The 21,866-nt window shown below is 38.5% G+C and overlaps 1 protein-coding gene across 1 annotated transcript in view; it reads right to left on the bottom strand.

The window, feature by feature from the left end:
* ADCY1 (adenylate cyclase 1 (brain)) overlaps nucleotides 1-21,866 on the bottom strand; it is a 127,852-nt gene that overhangs the window by 45,963 nt on the left and 60,023 nt on the right. Inside the window, exons 7-11 of the mRNA XM_010577084.1 lie at nucleotides 21,283-21,441; nucleotides 19,902-20,043; nucleotides 7,390-7,545; nucleotides 3,453-3,647; nucleotides 1,978-2,075 (exon numbers count right to left, since the gene is read on the bottom strand). Of these exons, the coding sequence (XP_010575386.1) occupies nucleotides 1,978-2,075; nucleotides 3,453-3,647; nucleotides 7,390-7,545; nucleotides 19,902-20,043; nucleotides 21,283-21,441 (750 nt within the window). The remainder of the gene's footprint in view (nucleotides 1-1,977; nucleotides 2,076-3,452; nucleotides 3,648-7,389; nucleotides 7,546-19,901; nucleotides 20,044-21,282; nucleotides 21,442-21,866) is intronic.

Below are 21,866 nucleotides of genomic sequence, written 5' to 3'. Positions count from 1 at the left end.
AAGATTCATCATCAGGGCTTTTAGTGGCTACACTGCATGTGTGCCTCCATAATTGGACAGCTTAGGTTGACAGGAACATAGCCTTACTTTCACCAACTCCATCTGGGGATATAAAATATGTCTTTAGCTGAGAAGCTGTTTTGCTCAGATGGTCATAGGAATTGTGAGAATGTCAAACCCGTTGCTTTCTGTGTATTTATGCAGCAACTGGCTTTCTTACAACATTTTCTTGTCTCTAGATTTTGAACCCCCTCCTTGGAATATTGTGATACATGTCAAACACTATTATTATCGCTTCTCCCATTATAGTAACACATTACACATCTTGTCTTGGCTTTTGCATTCTCTTGTCATGCTTACAACTACTTTGGCAATCTAAAGAGCAACTTAAAGCTCCAAGTTCAGTTGAGAGGGGAAATTTTCCAGTACTTCCAAAGTTTTAGGCTAGCTCATGGTTGCATCTGTGTCACAGTGAGGGAAGAGCCCAAGAAGACTAGGAATTTGGTTGTATGAAGCCATCACCAACGGACACTGGAAGAGAGCACTTAAGACCATTCAGTGGGTGTAACCCACTAACTAACCCAGTGATGAACCAGTCCATGTTCGTGGCCTTCAGTGGTCATGTTCTGCTGCAGCTTGTGGGTCTGTCAGATCAGAGCTTAGACTGAATCTCTGTCCAGCTGTTTTTTAAGTGACAGTACTTTTTGGACAGGTTACCAACTACCATACCATATGATTCTTGGGAATTCGTTCTAGTTTCAACTACACTAATACTGTTTGTCTCTCCTTGTTCTAAATTGCCATGTACTGCAGCTGGGATTCAGAATTGCGTGAAAGAGTCCTTAACTATGCTCCAATTAGTCAGCAGAGGTCGTTAGTCTGGAAATCAGATGATTTTTGTAAGTGACTTTGAATTCCTCAGATGAAAGTATTATATAACAAATTTAACATGTTTATTATTATTAAAGTAAAAAAGGAGTTTCTCAAACTTTCAATTAGAAATAATAGAATATAGGAGTAAGTATTATTCTGACTGGAGATTTGTGAATAGAATTTAAAACAGGATTTTCAAAAGCATTATCCTGTAGCCAGTTCTATTCCCACTGAAATCCTAATAATCAGTAAAAGTGAGGGGAACTTATTTTGAATGTTTTGATACTCTCAACTGAAAAAGTTTATTACTAATCATTTTTATACCTTGAACAGAATTATATCTATTTATTATAACCCCTAGAATTGAAAGTGACGTCTAATTATTTTTTTATTTAGTAACCATTCACATAGAATTGAAAAAAATCTGAAGTAATCACTAAACTATATCACTCAACAATATGCATCAGACACTCCCCAAATACATCATGAGTATTTGGTTATGTCTGCTTTAGTGCAGCCAAGGTCTGACTGCAACTCACGTGGGAATGGCCAAACTATGCACTAGGCAGTTTGTGTTGTGACAGCATTGATACCAAAAACCTCAATGCAGGCTATAAATTTGTGCTGAAAAGCTAGATGGATACTTCAGTACTTAGTTCCCGTTAAGCTCTGTATAGTTTTATCTACGTTATTATTAATACCTGAAGTACCTCTTCCAAAGCCAGCACAAATACATTTAGAAAAGCTGCAGTAACACCTTTGTAGTGCAGAAATGCTTTAAACAAGTTTAGCAGATTTCAGTGGGTTTGTCTTCTAGTGCATTCTTCTACCAAAAAAGAAAAAAAAAGAAAGGAAAAAAAAAAAAGAAAAAAAAGAGAGACAACAGGGAAGAAATTGTTTTAAAAAATATAGCAAAATGTGGCTCCTTTGGACAAACATAAGGGAGAACACTTAGACTGAGGGTATACCAACAGAGAATCTCCTGTCTGAGAAGATACTGACCTGGGTGCTAATTCCCATTCCAAAGACATTAATGTTTTGACCTGTGCAGGATGCTTGAAGATGTTCCACTTTGAATTATAATGGTAAAAGACAGAAACTTACTGTGGTATTATTAGAAGGTAGACAAGGCCAAATAAGGCAGCTAGAATTAGCGAGAGAACTACAGCACTGGTGAAGTACTCATCCTGAAGCTGGTGATACTGTTAAAGAAAGGAAGAAATGAAGACAGTGAGCATTTTATACACACCCAGCCACGCTTGTCCATTCTCAGTAAGAAAGAACTAGAGCCTAAAATAAAACAAGCCCCTACCCACTTTATAAACATACAAATAATCATTGCTTAATGAAAAAAAAAGGTGAGGCAAGTCTACAAAACATTCTCCTTGACAGCCTTCTGTTTCAGCTGCTCCTGTTGACTAGCTGTTTAGTTTTCAACCTGTAACTAGTCAAATCTGGGTTAGGCTCAGACATAACTTTATCTTTTGGAGCAAAATGGATTCAGCGATTTCTGAACCAGAAGGAGGTGGCACTCGCTTCTCTCCACCTACTCATCACAAAAAAAGGCCAAAACCTCCTTGGTGCTGCCTTTAAGGAGTCCTGTCACCTCACCTGCTCAGGACAGGACACTAATGGGTGGGCTGGAGGCAGCTGCTTATGAGACACACGGGCTCAGTTTTGAGCAATTACTGTCCCTGATTCCACTAAGCCACAGTCCTTACAACAGACACTTTTCAGGGAAATGCATGATTGTTTTCTCAGAAAGATCCAAGTTTCAATCTCATTTACACCAAAAGACTTTCTTATTTTGAAAGAAAACAATGACAATTAAATAGTAAATCAATGTGGAAACTTGAGAACTTAAAAAAATTGAGTCCAATGTGGCACACAGCCTTCTGACTTGAAACAGCAGTGACATGTACAAAGTGACTTACAGTTGAAAAATAAACACTACTGCCACATTAATCCAAAATCATATCACTTTTGCTTTTTCAAACACATAAACCAAAGGCTTTTTTTTTTTCCAATTAAAACAATTTGTATTTACAAACAAACCCCATACGAGGTAGGAACAAAGAGCTCTACTTTGTTAGCTTATATGCTTGCTTGTAAGTCTGGAATAAGTCTGCTGCTTTCAGCACAGTCACACTGGCATAAGATCACAACCTTGCCCAGAGATTTATGATATTTTAATATTTTCTAGGACTGATGGGCTCAATACTTATCAGCCTACATAAGCAGAGGGAAGCATCCTCCTGTCATTAACACTTCTCCAGAGCAGATGAGTCACTTGGCAGCCACATTGCCATGAGACAGCATTAAACAGGTGATGGAGGTCAGGCAGTTTGGAGAAGCAAAAGGAACGCCAAAACACAGGATGTGTAACTCTATGGGGGAGGATCTTGATGAGTAGAAAGATACTGATCTTTCTTTTTATCCCTTCCAAGTGCTTCCACAGAAGGTGGAGAGATTTAAAGATAGGGAGTAGAATTTAAATATTGTCTAAAACCAAACAAAAAAACAATGCTAGTTGGCTCATGGTTAGCGAAATCAGTAAAAACAATTTAAAAATCCCTTACTTTATTTTCACGCTCAATTTGTTTATACTTCAGGGTAATGAAGTTCAAGTCAGCCATCTCAGACTCAGTTTGCCGGGCCTCTATCAAACGGCTGATGTATCTGTTTACTCGAGTTCCTGGAGTGTTGTATACAACATTGGTAGAAAAAGAGGAACGATTCCTGAGTTTTTCAGAGGCTGTCCTTAATGCTCTCCTCTGTAGGACAGATGAAGAAAGAAGCACAGATTTTATTAACATTGAAATTTTTCATTGCTGTTCATATTATCTCAAGCTCACAGACAGGATGAGGAATCCATTAAGCAGAGCAACTACAAAAGACAGAGATCTTATCTCTGTGTGATTGCCATCTTTCAAAAACTCCCTAGCTGAAATCCCGATCTCATTAAAATCAATGAGAAAACCCCCACTGCATTCCAGGATTTCAATCCTCATCCACAGAAATTCTCTTCACATACTGCCCTGACACTTCTCTGCAACTGAGGAACTCATCAGTTTGATCCCAACCAGTGTGACTTTACCTAGAAGAATAATTAGAATTTTTTTCTTGATGGAAGACAGGGAGCTCTGGACATCCTGAACACAAGACAACCAGGCTCTTTATGATACAGGAAAAGTCCTACTATCCAAGACTGTCTAGGTAACAATACACACTTTGAAGAGATAATTTTCCTTAACTTCTTGCACAATGACCATATGTGAACTTCAAAGGGTCTGAAATATCAAGTGTTCCTATCTTTAACTCACCCAAGTGGCTCTCTTGTTAAGACCTCTTGGGTATGCCTTAAGTGCACTTGCAGATCCAGATGGAGCAGTCCAATAGATTACCAGAGCTCACCTGTGCCTAACTGGGGTTAATTCCTCTCTGCCTGAGATAGCACAACTGACAAGATGATCACTCATAGTCCTTCTCGGTGAAAAAGATTTATCACAGAGCGCACCTGAAAGGGATTTTAGACAATCTGTCTCACTTTTCACAGCGAGCACTCAGAAGACGGTGAGCAGCGTCTCAGCCACACTGGCGGTAACCTTCAGGTGAGGGCACTGTAACCCAACCATTACGGCTAGATCTGCACTAGTATGACTGCCCGTGCCCCAGCATGCTGAAAGGATCTGGGCCTTCACAAAATACTCTTGTAGAAGCGCATTTTTTAAACACAGAGTGAGAAAGATGTAGGCCAATCTTGTAAAAGAAAAAACAGTTACCTAATGGTTAGCACATTGAGCAGGAAGAAAGAGACATCAATTGAATATCCTTTTCACCTCAAAAGGGGTCAAGCCTTACTTCCCAGAATAGTTTTGACAGCCAAGCTCAGGCAAGTTGTACTATTTTTATACAGTTAAAGGAGTATTTTTTTACCTAACATCTGCAGAGTTCAGGAAGACAATTCAAAACATTATGAAATGACAAGTCTGCTCAGGGATAAGGACAATGTTGGCTCAGGATATAATCAGCAGAGTCTGTCAGCAAGCTGTTACAAAAGCACACTAAATTTTTCTCTTCAGAGCAGTCAGTACTTAATAGCCCACTCTTTAAAGGCTATACTACAAAATATCCTTTTAAACCAGATGGTAGAAAGAGGTGGTGACCGCCATTTAAGTAATTCTGCAGGAATGGCAGTTTCCTGTCTTGTTCCACAAGAAGTAGTTCTCGTGAGATCCTCATCAGTGAACACAGTGGACTACAGCAGTTCATTAGCTTACAGACAGCTTACATTAGCTTATGTTATATGTGTATTATACCTGAATATTTATGAACAGTGGGAAGGGTTAACTGCTGACTGACACTTCAGTTTTCTGACCATAAAGAAGAATGGACCTTAGCAAGGATGAAATAACTTTCCAAGTTCTGTTTTTCTGGCTTTATATGTAGAGGGCAGGTTATACCAGCATTAAACAATTATGAGGCTACTTGAAGCATTTTTCTTCAAACTATCAGATCCCATTACTTGTTGTCTGTGGTGTAAGAACTAATTGTTTCAACATGAAAAGTAATCTTGTGGACATATATGGATTAGAGCTTTGACATCCAATCTTCTGGGTTCTTTTAGCTATAACAGAAATCTTAAATTGCCAGTCAAACAACTATTCTAAATGCTTCTGAACAGAGATGAAGTTGTTCTCTTGCAGAAGACATTTGTCCCAAAAGTTTGTAAGGAAACTGAGTGCTTTCAGGAGTATTTTGGGGAATATACAATTTTGCTCTTCATAAAGCTAAAGAACAATTAGTTAGCATATGTATTGCTTAAGGTGCAGCAGAAAGTACATCTTTAGGGATTTTTTATAATCCAAATTTAAACCTATAGTATAATAATAGAGGTGTACAAAACAGCATTAAAAAAAAAAGAAAATACTTCTTTGCTTCAAAATCTGGAATGAGGGTAGACAATTGGAGTTATTCTGACAGATGGAATAAATTATATTATCTATTCTGCCGCTTTGAAATAGGGTTAAAGTTACTGTGTTTAATCAAAATAGCTGTTGCTCACATATAATTATTTTCACTAGGTCTCTTATTTTTATCTCTATTATTATTTCACACAGTAGACTTACATTATGTCTTATATGCAATCAAGATCCAGTATTTATATTTCTCAGAAATTAAATAAACAAACACATGGTACAGTAATGTGCTGGCTTCAGAGCCTTTATAGCCATAGCTTGTTTTACATGATTTGAGGACCGATATCTCTGAAGAAACCCTACATTGCCACACAGCGTATTTGTATTAAAATCATATATCATGCTCCATGATAAATGTTACGTATTAGGTACAAAAGCTCAGAACAACTGGTTCAGTTAAAGATAGCATTGTCAAACTTCACTGTAAATGTTCTGACATGAGAAAATTTTCATTGGATCCCTAGCAAACCCATATCAGGATTTTCTGCATATACTACCATATTTATACATACATATACACAAGACAGATGGTAAAGCATTGCACATGCTTCAAAGAATGTGTTAGTTACTTTTTTTAAATACTCAAAGAACAGTACTAATTCACAATTGGAAGGCTTTGTATGTGGCCAATTTCAAAATCAAATATGGAGTTTCTGCAAGTCTTCACTGAAACTGTATTTTAAAGGAACTAACAGACTTTTCTCCCCTTTTCCCGCAGAATAAACACAAGCACATGTAAAATCCAAAATATAAAAGTTAGAATGCTTTCTGAAAGTTAAGATTTAGCATGAATCTTCAATAAATGTTCATTATTTAAAAAAAAAAAAAAAAGGGTGGAGTATTCAGTCAAGATGAACGACTGATTCCAATGCCCACATGCCCTGCTTTGGAGCACTGGTGGAGTGACCTATGTAATATTGCCACCTGCTGGCAAAGAAAATGGAATGAGCAACTCGAAAAGTTTTTTCTCCATGAACTTCTGGGTAGATCCACATGCAGAAAAGGAAGTAAACCAGTATGTAAAGCAATTTTGAGTTATGGCATTACAAGCCATTCAAGAAAGTGGTATTCGTATTTTTATTAGAGACTTTTGTATTTAGGATTTGTATTAGGGATTAAGAGTTTTTTTGGCTAATCAGTTGCCCTTCATTTTTTAGAAAACCATCCAGAGATACAAAATTATTCTGTTATTTTGCATTTGCTGCCATCAGCTTCAGCCTGTGATGGATTCATGACGCAAAAAACCTGCTCTTGGTAATTGCAGAAAAAGCCTCAGAAACTCTAATTCCCTTGAAGGAAGCCCTTAATAGAAGCCACATAGGCCACCTGTGCTTGTTCAAGAGGAGCTCCAAATTTGAGGCCTGTTATAATTAAATTTTGTCTTTACTGTCAGAAGGCTGTGGGCATTAGAAAGCTCTAGCTCCAGCAGGAACACCAGGAACTCCTCTATTGGTTGGTCAGGTCACCCCATATGTTCTCAGAGCAAGTCTGCTTGTGCAGCCCTGGAACCGATGCCCAAAGAGCCCTCATGGATTACCTTATCATCATCCTCACACGTCATGACATTGGAGAAAGGGATCTCTGCTTTGAACATCTTACGACAGTGCATGAGCTGAACAAGCAGGTAGCAGACTGTCTTGAACTTCATTCTTTTGGCAGGCTTAATGTCTGAGAGAATCAGTCCAGGAAATATCTGTTGGTCAGAAAAATAGTATTTATTCCCATGCAGACATAAGATACCTGCAGACATTTACACTGTCTAGTGGTCAGAACAAAGCAATATTCTAATCAAGAAGCAATGCATTTTGATAAAGATCGTGTATTTGCAGATGAAGATTACTTCATCTTTTTTTAACCTGAGATATGAAGAATCTATTGAACAGACAGTATTTAAACACACACTTAACATTTCAGGAACTGTTTTCTACTTAGAAATGTAGAGCATAAAAAAAAATTTATTAACGACAAACTCATAAAAGAGGCAATATTTGTATTTCTTTAACCTTAAAATAAATTCTGGAAAAATACAGGAAAAAATAAGGAGAAAATTAGCGTTTTTATTAATTGATGTTAAAAAAATATAATTTCAGTCTTTTTCTTATTTCCTCATTTTGTTGCTTCAGCCACTGGTAAGCCCATTAAAATCAGAAAAGGATAGCTTTTGCTTTAAAGCAAAATACACTTGTATACATGCCCTAAAAGGAGACTGTGAGGCACTGAAATTACACTTTACATCTTATTTCTCCAAAGCAACAACTGTTATAACACAGAGAAATATCCTCAAAGGGTTGGGTATAATCTTTTCCTTTTACCATCGAGCTCCCCATTCAGCAAGGACAAATATTTTCTTGGTTAACTCTTAAGCATGTATTTAACTCTTGCTGACTTTAATAAACCCCTAGCACATGTTCAGACGCTTTCACAGATCAGAATAAGAGTGATCCTTTATTCTACCCTCAGTATTTATACCAGTCTTATTCATGCTTCTGGCATGTGGAATGTGTAAAGCAGTGTTCATGGGCAATGTGGAAGGACCCCATGCCACCACAGTATGGGAATTTCAGCTTGTGAAATTAGTCTTTTCTGGAACAGCAAAACAAAGAAGCACAGAGGATTTGGTCCCTAGTGTTCCTAGGTACAAAAGACAGAGCAAATCACACTCCAAAAACTTTATTCAAATGCTCTAAACCCCACAAATGGCACTGCAGATTTGCTGTCTAGTCTTCACAATACTATGATTTACTACAGCACTTTACATCATTACTTCAATGATCAAGGAATGAAGAGGGAAGTAAACTGGAAGTATTTGTTTAATGCATGTTTTCATGGATACCTAAATTTAGAGAGACAAGGCAAATGACACTGTTTATATTCCAAATGGCATCTCAGGTATTGGTTTGCTGTGCTGTTTAACACATACAGCTATGCACTTGCATTTTCTGGAGAATCAAGGGTATATCCTATTGATCTACCACTACTCTGTTTAGTCAGTTACACTGTGGCTATGAAACACAAAAATGACTTGTGTATAAAAAGTTGCACATTTTCTATTAGCAGATGGCTATGTTATAAGCACGTGACATGTTTCAAATGTGGAAAGCTGCCCAGGTCTGCACATGTGCAGTTTATTGTGCCCTGAAAGGCTGGCTCAAGCCAGCTAGCGTCACCAGCACTGTACTGCACGGTCAACAGCTGGAATCTAAAACGACACTAGTGTACCTAGTGTCTAACCACTTGTATAAGTGATAGTTTAACAAAAGTCTCCATGAACAGATTCACAATATGATCTCTTTCTTTTGAGGGCTTTCTGGCAGAAGACTTACTGCTGTATTGCAATAACCACATAGAAGATACTGTACAAGGATATTCACATACTAATCATCCCTTAGGTATTCCTAAGGACACCAAGTAGATAGTTGTTAGGCCTATGTATGGCAGATACGATCAGCTTTTGAGCTACCATTCCCAACAGTTAAAACATACTTATTGGACAGGTACTCCACTTAAAAATTTTCCTCATGTAGCCATAATTCCTCTAGAAGTACCATGTATTTTACTCAGCCTCCCTATCAACCTTTTGATACAACAAAAATGAGCAACTTTCTTGGAACTCCCTCCAGTTTTGAATTTTGCTTCATTTTTTTCAAGACACAGAGATAAAAAGGGAATACACAGAAGTGTACAGGTGGACCGTATCTCAAGAGATCATTAGCTCTTCCTTTGCTCAAACCTTTCACTGTGGACATTGCCTTAACTAGGTCAACAACTTCAGTTTTAGGTCTCTATTAGGTTGGCTGGAAAAGACGCTCTTAAATAAGTACAGAGAGCTCCAGAAGCTGCCTGACAGCCTTCATTATGGAAATGTCACAGTAAAGGTGCAAGAGTGGCAAAGAATAAGTAGAACATCTTACTAGCAAAAGATTCAAGAAGGCATAACCGAGAAAGGTAAGCACATGGGCGTGACTATATCCTCCTACAAGGATTTGAAGTCCTGTGAAAAGAGAAGAATTTAGACTTTCCTCGCTGCAAACTTCTTATAACAGATGCATTTCGGAGAACAACCTGCAACTTGAAAACTTGGAAGTTTGGCTCAGGCAGTGTGGTCCTGTCACCAACACAGCTTTTCCTCAAACACATACTTTCATGCAGTTTCCTGACTATATCTTCAAAGAAGTAGGTAGAACATTTTTAGCTCATACCATTGACTGCTCTTTTTGTTTATAAATCTTATCAGCAGATAGCGTATCAATTGTATACACCGTTTGTATGTTGGAAATACAGGGGTGTTTTCTAGCTGTCTGGATGTCAAATAGAAGTCACCGAAAAAAATGGAGTAGTGTGTTTACTTCTGGGCTCCCCAGTACAAGAAAAACAGTGACAAACTGGAGCGAGTTCAGCAAAGATTCACCAAAACAATTAGGGTTCCAAAGCATACGATATATGAGAAGAACCCGAGGGAATTCAGTTAATTTAGCTGGAGGAAGAGAAGGCTAAGGAGGGACCTAATTGCTGCCTTCAGCCACCTAAGTAGCAGTCAGAGAGAAGACGGAGCTAGATGCATCCCAAAAATGCTCAGAAAAAGCCAAAGAGGCAATGGACATAGGCTGGACCAAGGGAAATTCCCATCTGATACAAAGAACAGGAGTTTTAACTGTGAGGAGGATCATGCGCTGGAGCAGGCTGCCCAGAGGGGCTGCCACATCTCCAGCTGGGGAAACACTCAGCACTCGCTCAGACGAATTGCCCTGAGCAACCTGCAGTTTCCAACGTGGATCGAGCTGCAAAGCTGGCCTTGCTTTGAGAAGGGAGGTCAGCCATGTGACCTCCAAAGGCCCCTTCCAAATTCAGCTACTGCGCGATGCTATGAAAACGTGTGGAACACATATAGCTACAGCTCTTCGTGGCTGGCCAAGAACCTAACCGCTCAAAGGACACTGCAATACACGCATCAGGCACACTGGCAGTTCTCAGATCATGTATAATTTTATATATAGCTTTTTCTTTTTTTTTTTTTATTCTGGTGGTTGCAGGACATACAGATTCTGCACTGGGACTGAGGATTTTCCATTCTACTATTATATATACACAACATCAAAAATACAAACAAAGGAATTCTCTCCCACATTCATCTCACAAATCATGTCCCTTTTTTATTATTACTTTTACAGCAGAACAACACTTTTGACACAGTGTACTTCTGAGTGGAATATTCAGGTAATCTCACTGTCTGCTGTAAGCCTCTGATAAAGGCAAGAAATGCTGTACAGTCTGTTAAAACAGACTTTAAAAAAAAAGCAAACAAAAAACGCAAGCCCAATGTCTTTCAATCTGCCTTTTCTCTGAACTCACCCCAGGCCAGCATTACAGGAAAGCTGGACTGCAGCATTCTCATTCCAGCTCATTTTGTCAATGTATTTTACTTTCACACTTCTTTTTGACCCTCGGGATCATCTCTTATTCGTTCACTGTTCTTTTGCTTCATAATTTTAAGGTGGTGGTTTGCTGCAACACAGCTGGCAAAGAAGGTTAAGAGCTGGGATCTTCTAAGAGAGCACTCTGAAAGCAGCCAGACTATCTAGAGCTTAGTGAGTGTCTTTAAGTATGCAGAAAACAAACTAGCGCTGATTAGAATTCTGGGAAAACACCCCAGTGTTTGAATCTCATGTAAGGGATTCACTGGTGCTTATCTGGGACTCTCAGAAACAGCAGCAGACTGTTCCCCTGACTATATTCAATCTTAGTGCTTAAAATGGCATGGGAAAGAAGATACTAATGACATTCAAAACACATTTACAGAAACCATAAATGCTGTAGCACTATGTCTGTCTGTGCTTGCTGTCTTCAGGTGGGCAGGACCATGCCTCTTGGTAGTAGTGTTTGCTCTATTACTATCTGCAAGCCATCTTGTCCTGAGATAGGTGAGCAAATTTTTTTTTTTTCTTACAGTTAATAGCATCAGACATTGGCTGTTTCATCCTTTTCCATGGCCCTTACGATATATTTTGCTTATCACACCTCAGCTGTCTGTCAGGAAAGTATATTGGTAATTTTTACCAGTAAATAATAGATTCTATTAAGACAAACCCTTAACATTCAGAATGTTGTGGCCACTTTCTTGACATAGATGTAGAAAGTTTTTAGCAGCTGTGAAGACTAAAACAATCTCTAGGAGATCAATAACAGAGAAAATCTTATACCAGTGCCCTACATTTCTCCCATCTACAGATTCCACGTTTCTGGAAGAAGAAAAAGAAGGGAGGAGGACAATGTTAGAACACATAACTAATTCCACCATCACTGACAGGCCGAGCTGCGGGCTGTCACATTGACGATGATGCACTAGCAGCTTCACAGCAACGGCAGAAACAATCCTGAGGATGTAGAGCAACACACTCTGCAACACAAGCATCATTCCTCTGTCTGTGTTTGCTGGGTGGTAACACAATCAGTCTACTTCCAGTGTCAGGGTGTGTATATTCCAACAACTTGAGCAAGGCAAAGTCTCAGGCACAGATCAGTCCCTGCCCAGATACAAGCTAGAACTTCCCTCGAGAGGCTGTGTGTTTATCTGTTCAATCAGATCTGCTGAGGTATGTCGAAGGTGTTAAAACCTGAAATGCCCAAGTTATGCATCCAGATCTCTAGTTAAGGTTCCTCTGTAGGAGCTTTCAGCCACGGAGAGCAAAGACCACCCCGGACTCTCCTAGTCATGGCAGCAGTGGTAGCTGCAGATAGTCGTCCATTTGAAAGCAGAAATCATCAGTGTGTGCCCAGCTATGGACTCAGATGCCTAACTTGGGGCATTTCAAATTAGAACAATTTTGTCAAATACTTTTTTGCTTGCTGTGCGCTAGCAAAGGAGAGTTTGAGTAGTTGGAAAAGTTTTCACATGCCCTGCGTTAACTGTAAAGCTTTTTTCTTCTCTTACTACTTAGAGTTTAGAAGTCGGAGCTCTAGCACTCCATAAGGGCTGGTAAGCATACGGTCGCTTAAGTAAAAATATCCTCAAAATGAATTAGTCCAGAAAGCTGACAACTTACAAGGACCGTGAAAACTTTCTTGGGACAAAGTGGAATGGATATTTTCAGAAGAGCCAGATGCAAAAAAATCCTAGGGATCTGCTAGCCATATGGATGGATTTATTGGGCCATAAGTGCTCTGTGGAAAACACAAAATTTTACACATTTGGAAAAAAACAGGAGAATCTGAGAACCGTGTGGCACGTTCACGTAGACCTAACCAGAAATCAAATTAACTTTGCAGAGAAGGAAATTTCCTACAAATATAGATGGAACTTCAATCTGAATGGAAATAATAAAATAAAAATAATTAAGTACAATAATTTTAGACCTATTGTTTCACTCAGTTTACTTTTTTCCTTCTGTAGCCTTTTTTTCTTTTGTTGTTGTTCACATGATGATGCCAAGATGACATCTTTTAATCAGGTCAGACAAAATCTAACAAACTGCTATCAAAAATCAAATTGCTTCACTTTAAAAAGTTAGATGAAAGTATTATTAAGACATAATAGAAAGCATCTCAAGAGTGTATATGAGCAGTTACACTTGTGAAACATGCTAGCTGCTAACAATGATTCACAGGTGAAAGTGATTCACCAACAAAGCAATAAGGCAAGCACATGTAGTTACTATGTATTTTATCCACACAAAGCAAAAAAGCCATCATGATTCTATGTTGTTTTCTCTGGGCTATACTGCATAAAGTTCATTCCACCCTGGGGAAAAACAATCAAATCAGCCACAGGAAAGAAGCAGACAACACCCAATGGTTGGTGGTGGAAAGATATGGAGCCTAGTAATTTATTTTAACATAGAAGGCAGATCATCTGCTTCATGCAACAAAGCTATGCTGATTAACAGTAAAGGAGGATGTCAAAAAATACTGCCTTTTCAAGCAGCGGAGTGATAGAAAATTTGTTTATTTCCCTGTTACTCCTTGGTGACAGGACTGCAACGCAGAAATCTAAAATCACATCTGTTTATGCTAGATGAAACAACAACAGATAAAAGTGATGTGACAGCCTTTGCCACTTTTCTTGCAGCTGTTGTCATGCAAGTTAGAATGAATCTCAGGTTGCCGAATTTCTGCCTATTCATCATGAGTCAAAGAAATTAACTGATCAACCTTTTGAGCTGTTAAATCCATCTGCAGTTCACATTATGCCACAGGTGTGTAGTGTAGATAATTGCTCTAGATATTTCCGACATTTGCAAGAGTTTTCACATTTTAAATAGTATTTTCCAGAGGATGCTCCTGAGCTTACTGAGAGGATTCCTGAACCTTCAGGCTTTCAGCTGAGTTTTCCTGAAATCATAAGACTGACAAAAGTGCTCTCCTCTTCCTCAACTATTGCTTTAACTTTTCTTTTCAAATAGACTGCTGGTAGTTTGATTTGGCTATAATTATTTTTTGGACAAAAATAAAATTGAAATTTTAGCCGCCTGCGTTGGAACGTTTAGGGCATGATTCAACACAGCAAACCAGGCAGGAGACAGAGCATCATACCTCTAACCAGCATCCACTTCCTTCCAGCTGGATAACTAAACAAGGATGCAGAAAAAAAACTTTAGACCCTTTCACCAGGGATTTTCAGGATGGTCACAGCATTACTCAGAGACTTCAGACAATAGAGCAGGGCTGTCCAAGCTACAGAAAGGATTTTCTGAGACTGCCTGACATGGCTTTGTATGTACATGGTGCGGTAGGACAGAGAAATGTCAGCCTTTTCAGAGAAACTTCTAGTTTCCACGGGCAAACAGATGTGGTGCTCACTTTCAGGGACGTTTCATCAATGTCCATCACTGTGTGCTATTCAAATAGTAGATGCAGATACCATGTGATTTACATTGCCACAAATAAAAGACAACTCCTATCTTTGAATACAGTTAGTCAGTGAATAACTCACTAGCACATTAGTAGAGATTTTGCAGATGGTGATTAGCAACCTGTTGGAAGCTAATTACTGATTATATTTGAGGTATGCCGTAAAATCCAGGAGACACTTATGAATATATAGGAATCATTTATAAGTTGTATCAATAGCGTTTCCCTATGATTTTTATAATTTTTATCACCCCCTTTCCTGGACATAGCTCTATTGCTTCCTGTTAATGGTCTAGAGCGTTATTTGTCTTTGCCTTAGCTCTGGAGCTGGCAAAGTTACTCAGTGCAGCAGGTTCCCTTAAGCTGGCAATGAGTAACAGTCATGGCAGGTCCACTTCTGTAAATGCAAAAACTAACACCTTCTGAGAAATCTTTTCCCTCACAAAAACTTCATCACTTCTGACCACTGCTTGGCTATCTGTAGAAGAATGTTAGGAATTTCGCTTAATTGTCTGCGCTGGGCTGTTTTCTCAACTGGTGAAATTAATGAGCCTTTTCAAAACTAGAGAGGTGCCTTCAGAGTGTGAATTGCTGCAACAAACACAGAGAAGCCAGCCCAAGGACAACACCAGGCGGTTATCACGGAGGCTGTGGCTGAACCTTAGGAGGTGCTACCCTGCAGGAGAATCATACTTTCTAGAGCAACCATAGAAGGGAAGTAGACAGTCCAGCTAAGCTCACTACTTCTGCTGTGCTTCTAGGAGCCAGCTATGCCAGCTGTAAAACTGAGGCAAAGACAATTTGACTAACGTCAGTGCTGACAATGAAAGAACAAAGAATTCTGATGAAAGCCAGATCTGCTCTATTAAAAAAAAATTAAATCAAATTTTAAGCATACACTCTGAAAGTCAGAACAGGATTAGTCAGGTAGATTACCAAGGAATCATTAATGGAAAAAGTTACTTAGCTGGGTCTAAGCAGAGTTACAAAGTTCTTGTAAGGGGCTCTGAGATTAACAGATCTGACCCAGATTTCTGCCCTCCCCCGCCCCCAAAATAAAATCCAGAACAGTAGTATTTACAATACGCCAGAAAGCCAGGACATTTTGAAACTAAGAGAATGTCCATGTATCTAAAGCGTAGAGTACGGATCTTGTGAACATTTAATATATTAGAAAGAGATCTGTTTTTCTAACTGGATCAGACCTGTTTTATAAGTCCAAGACATTCATGTATGTGGTCAGACTTGTGGCTAGTTACATTACCAAACTTTTCAAATCTTGTCTCAGTGCAATTAATTTGGTCACATCACTGTAAGTTTTGGTATCAATATAAAATATCATGAAAACATAATTAAACTTTACTTAAAAGAAGTGTGCTGGCATTTTCAGAAGTAGAAGCTTTGTCAGGGCATTATAATATTTTGTGTTATATTTTAAAAGCGTGTTTGCATAAGTTTTTAACTATGATGGCCAGCAAAAAAAATTTAATTTATTTCAAAAAAGTTCTGTATGCCTTTGGAAATCAGATGAATTATTTAAGTCTGTTTAGAAGCTGAATGTTATCCAGTCAAACACGCATAATTATTGCTTAATAATAATAATAATAATAATAATAATAATAGATGAATATAATCTCTACCAAAATAAAAACTGTAACAAAACAAAAAGAAAAGTATTCCCTCAGTGGTCACTTAGAAGTGCTTTACTTATTAGCTTATACACCAACCTAGCAATCAGATCACAAAATTGTGGTTGTTAGCTGATTCAATAAAAGATTAAAAAAATTGAGAATACTTTATAATTTGTTCAGATTTAAAATGTAACTGGTACACGAATGAGTCGTCTTATACTGTTATTCTCATTTTTGGCTTGGGCGATATTTGTCATGAACGATCTTCCTGTCAGACCAAATATGGAAGAACGTGAGGTATGTGTCTTCTAAATAAATAAATAAAATGTTTAAAAAACCTAAGTGGGCCTATTTACCTTTCAAATTCAACAGATTCTTGGCCATCTGTTGCTGTAACATTGATTTTCATTCCTCTTGGCATCATACCTGCTAAAGTCAGTTCATATTAATGTCAGAGATGATGCATAAAGAATAAAAAATGTGTCTGCATTTCAGCTACTGAGGCTCCGGAGGAAGGAATACAATATTAAACCAACAGATACCTGAATTCACCTAAAGAAACTCCATCTTGTCTGTGCTTCATGGGTAGCCTTCTGTTTCTACGTCTCTGAAGAGTTAATGACTGAATCAGGGTAGGAGGGGACAGCAGGTGTTTATTTTGAAGGTAAATATACTATTATGTAGCTCGTGGTCCAGTGATCAGTATGCAAGTATACGAAGACTGGGGACAGCTGTGATGTACTGTGACAAACAGCAAAGTGACGTGCTGATTGATCTGCGAGCCCAGTGGAGAAGCCAGTCAATACCAGTAAAATTCATGAAGTGTCCTCTGCCAGTTTGGCTGACACACCATTGATGCATGTCGGAGAGCTAATGTCGTTAGCCAAGCTGTACTGCAGCACCTGCCACTTCCACAAACCCATCAGTGACACCCATGGGTAAGATGGCATTTGGTTTGTGTAGCTGATGACAAACCAATCAGTCGTTTCTCAGCAATCACCAGTAGTTTCTCAGCAATCTTGCAAAGACAAAGAAATGTGTGCTCACACAGTAGTAGGCTCTCATCCTTGCACATTAAACATGCATTGACCTGGTTTACTTTAATATGTGAATGTCAAGCTTCTGTTCCTCAATCGCTAGTTTATGCAGCGGAGTTGACGCAACACAGTTTCTATATGTAATAGCCATATTTATCCTCTTTCTACTTGTCTCTGTGCACCAACCTATCAACAATTTCCTGAAATTCAGCTATTTCTTTTCTCAATATGAAATGAAACCTGATACGTAATAACATAGGAAATGAAATTATACATAATGCTGTAGGAGTGAAAACAGCAGAAAACCAAGACAAACAAATCTAACAGCAAGAAGCAACACATCTACCTTAATTAAACCCTCCCTTACGTTTTCTTCTTTATTGGGATTAATTCATTTAGGAACTGATCTTCATTTCAAGAAAGCCACCAGAAAAATCTCTCAGTGATTGCCAAAACAGAATCTAGTCCACTGGTTTTCTACCTGTTTTCTTTCATACCACCTAAAAACAAATCTAATCATATATACCAGCAGAAGAACAAAATGTGAGATTGCATCATTTTCACAGCAGATGAGAACACTTCATATCTCTAACAACAAGGTGCTTTAGAGGAAGTGCATAAAAACACACACTTGCAGCATCCTTTCCGGGGTAAAACAACAGGAATTTTCACTCCCAGAATCAAATTCTGCTGGTGACTGGACTCCCAACATCCCATAAAACCTCCCTGAGTCATCAAATTCAGACCAAGAAACTGACTGCAGGTATGGAATTCAAGATGACCTGTTTTCCCCTGGTTACATTTTTGTCAAACATCCATTGGCTAACACCCTCAAGCATGGAGCTTTGACATCACTTTAAAACCTCACCTGTATTGTTTTCATACTTACTTTCAGAATTGGGTATTATAATTTTCCCTCTAAAGGTCAAATCCCTGAATGAAACTTGTTTGGGCAGAGTCTCAGAAGATAAGGGTTGCAAAAGTTTGTATCCCAAGTTGTCTGGCTGAGATAAAGAGCAATAAAGTTCCTCTTGGCCTGTAAACTGTTATGGCAGATAACTTCTAAGATAAAGCTTCATTTGATGTGGAAAATGTTGGAACAAACTGAATATGTTTAAATGATGATTACGGACTTTCAAGACTCCTATTGAGATCAACAACATTTTGTAGCAGAACTGCCCTAAACTTAGTAACTGGTTGAGGAAGAAAGGTGTGACTATAAATGAACCTGTTGGAAAACCATTGTCACCATCTTCACTGCATGCTGAGACTCAAGATATTGCCATCACAGTGCTGGGCCTCTGTTCTCCCTATCCTGACAATCTGGTTAGAACAAGGAGTCACATCCATCTCCATCAGGGGTGGCTAAATCCTGAGCAACATCTAAGAAATGAAGTTCCCGCTCAAATGAGCTAAAATCTTCTCTCACCTTATTCTTTCCACACTTTCCATTTTCTGTTCTCCACCAAAAAGAAAAGAGCAGAAAACGTTATTGTCCCTCAACAGCACTGCTGACTTACTCCTCTTTCCCCAGTAGAACTTCAGGGGTCTGACAAAAGGAAGGAGCTGAAGGGAGAGGGGAGCTTAAAAAAATTTGGAGGGAAGGCCAGCTAAGATAAGAAAGGGATGACCGAAATCATTGTGGGAGTCTGAGGTGACAGAGCAAGCAAGGAAAACATTCAATTTGTCATGAGCAGCTCAATGTAGCAGGAGGAAAAACCACGCATGTTTTGGACAGAGGATATATTACTTGTTGCAGTAATCTTAGAAAATTTACTCAGCTTCAGCATAAATACCTGATCTGTGGTACAGTGGTATATAAATTCGAAAGCAGGATGGTTGACTGCAGCCTCTTCCTCTGACCTGGATAAAAGGGCTTGTGTTGTACAGCTTAGCAACACGGCAGCTTTTCCAGACTTCCAGGGGATGTTAGTTCAATCACTGCTGAATTCAATTCACTAACTTTTCTGCTGTGGGCATGACATGTCTGTAAATGCTGCTTTTTCTGTGCCTATTCATTGAGGAATCCTCCAGGCCCAGTAAAGGAGCCACCAGTACCGTAAGTGGTTGTAGAAGAGGAAAGGAAAGCATGGGTAAAATGGCATGGGAAATGAAAGAGTAAAGAAAACTAGAAGAAAAATAGCCAAGATGTTAGCATTAATATTCTGAAACACCCTTTTGAAGGGAGGATGAAGGGAAGAGTGAATTAAATTTTTGGAGTAATATATCATATAGTTTCTGATAGACCAATTACAGAATCTGAATAAAACAACAGTTTTCTTTTTGGGGAGGTAAAGGGAAAAATTGTTTTATTTTTAACTTCAGAAGTAAATGGATCATCTTCTCTATGTAACATTCAAGGTTAGCTTTTTTAGCATTCCTGCCTCAGTCAAAACCAGAAGATCTAATTTCAAGAATGTTTGAAGAGCTTTTAGAAATAAGAAATACCAGTACTGCCTCTGCTTTCAGAATATCACAGAACAGTTATTAAATTACAAAAACATATCACAGAATAAGCTAGAATTCACGAAGCTTACCTTCCTACGATGAGATGGCACAATAAAATATGTTTCAATATTATGCTTCTTCAAGAAACTATTCCTTTCATGACCATATCCTGGTTCTACCTCGTAGTCCCCATTTAGGCACTCTAAGGTGGTCTTTGTAATGTGAACTTTCCTGCAGAGAAAAATAGGACATTGTTGTTTAAAGCACAGATACATTATGAGCTAGTTGCTCCTGAAATACACTCCTGTGTAGAAGATCATAGAGAGGTCAATTTACGTGCAAACCCCTATTTTTGATGTAAAAAAATCATTTTGTTTTGTTTTTTCAGCCAAATAGAACATAGAAATATTTCTATTACATGCATTTTCTAAACTTGAGCAGAGTGAACAGCAAGATCACTGTTGACCATCCAAACACGTGCAGATTTGTTGATTTGTAGAAAGTGAAAGTCTGCACATCATCTTCTACATTTTGTGGCCTTCTTAAGTGTTTGCCTCACTGCCTGCTTGGAAAAACATCCTGCTGTTTGAAACTTGTGACGTCACACTCTGAATCTCTCCTGTGCATAAAGAAGAAACTTCTTTTTCCTCTATTAGACATGTGTTCAGATTTTTTTCACTGGAAAGCCTTAAGGTAAGGAAAATACAAAATACACTGCCAATATTGGCTAAGGCAGACATACGTAACAATCAGAAATTCACTCATCTTAACCACAAAGATTAAGAGGTTCTATCATCCCCCTGTTCAGCAAATCATGTTCTTCTAAAAATCCAACAGAGGATGGTAGGCCCCAGTCCAAATGTGGTTGCACACAGAAGCACACCCGTGCACCTTTGCGAGAGTACACTGTGCTTTTAAACTGGGTCCAAGGAGTACTTAATTCCAGGAGGTGCCCCAGGGGTTGGCTGCAGGTTTATGTGCTACTGTATCATTTGCACAGACACCATCAATATCTGAGTGCATAAACAGGTGTTTTTTTCTATAGCATACTACTAGTGTTGGAAATCTTGCCATGTAAAAGCAGTAAGGCACACACCCCCCACGTGTAGAGGTGCAAGGGTAAGCATTTCCTGGAATAACTAGACGGTTTTATTTTTATAACACGAAGTGGTAAAAGCCTAGCATTCCTACATCCCCAGCATTGCCTCATTCCTACTCTTTATATTTGGCAGCTTCTAATGAGGATTTTATCCGGGAATGTTTTGCTTCTAATCTAACCTATTACTAATGTAAATATCAAGATCATTTGGAGAAATCCACAGGATAAATCAGATAGTACGTTAGTTGCTCTTACCAAACACAACCTTTCTTATCAATAGCAATTACAGTGCAAATGCCTTAAAGAAGGAATTAAGTTCTTCACCCATACAGGTTTCTGTTTCTTTTTCTATGGTTCTTTCTCAGACTTACCCAGGCAGTCCTCCAGCTTCCATTACATTAGCTAAAGTCACATCATTTGACCAGACATCATATTGCCATTTTCGGAGACCCAGCACCCCACAAAGCACCCTGCCTGTATGCAATCCAACTCTCATGTTGAGATCAACCTCTGTGGCTTCTGCAACAGACCTGGAATACACAGCATCAGAATATTAGTCTTTACACAATGACATTGCTCTTGATTTTCTTCTTCTCTCCTTCCCCCAAAGTTAACATATATATACATGACTGAATAGACAGGATCTTTTAAAAATCTCAAATTATGTATTCGGGTACTGTTCTTTTTCTTCACTAGTTTCAAAGCCCCAGTTGTAATTCAAAAGAAATAATTTTCTTGGTCATATTTTAATTACTGTTGAACCAAAATCTTAGTATTTCTAAATTTTTTGACCTAATACATACAAATTTAATTTTCCAGGTTTCAAGGAAACCCAGAAAAGGTTATGTTTTGTTACATTTAATAAAAGAAAAAAGAAATAAACTGACAATAAAGGAAGTGTAGTAAATGGTTTTGTCACGAAACTTCCCCAAGACTATATACCTTTTAGGTTTTA

The sequence above is a fragment of the Haliaeetus leucocephalus genome, unplaced genomic scaffold (genome assembly GCF_000737465.1).
Source record: "Haliaeetus leucocephalus isolate CR32 unplaced genomic scaffold, Haliaeetus_leucocephalus-4.0 Scaffold41, whole genome shotgun sequence".
Taxonomy (NCBI): domain Eukaryota; kingdom Metazoa; phylum Chordata; class Aves; order Accipitriformes; family Accipitridae; genus Haliaeetus; species Haliaeetus leucocephalus.
The sequence above is the reverse complement of the archived record's forward strand: the minus strand, read 5'-3'. Positions and strand labels throughout refer to the sequence as shown.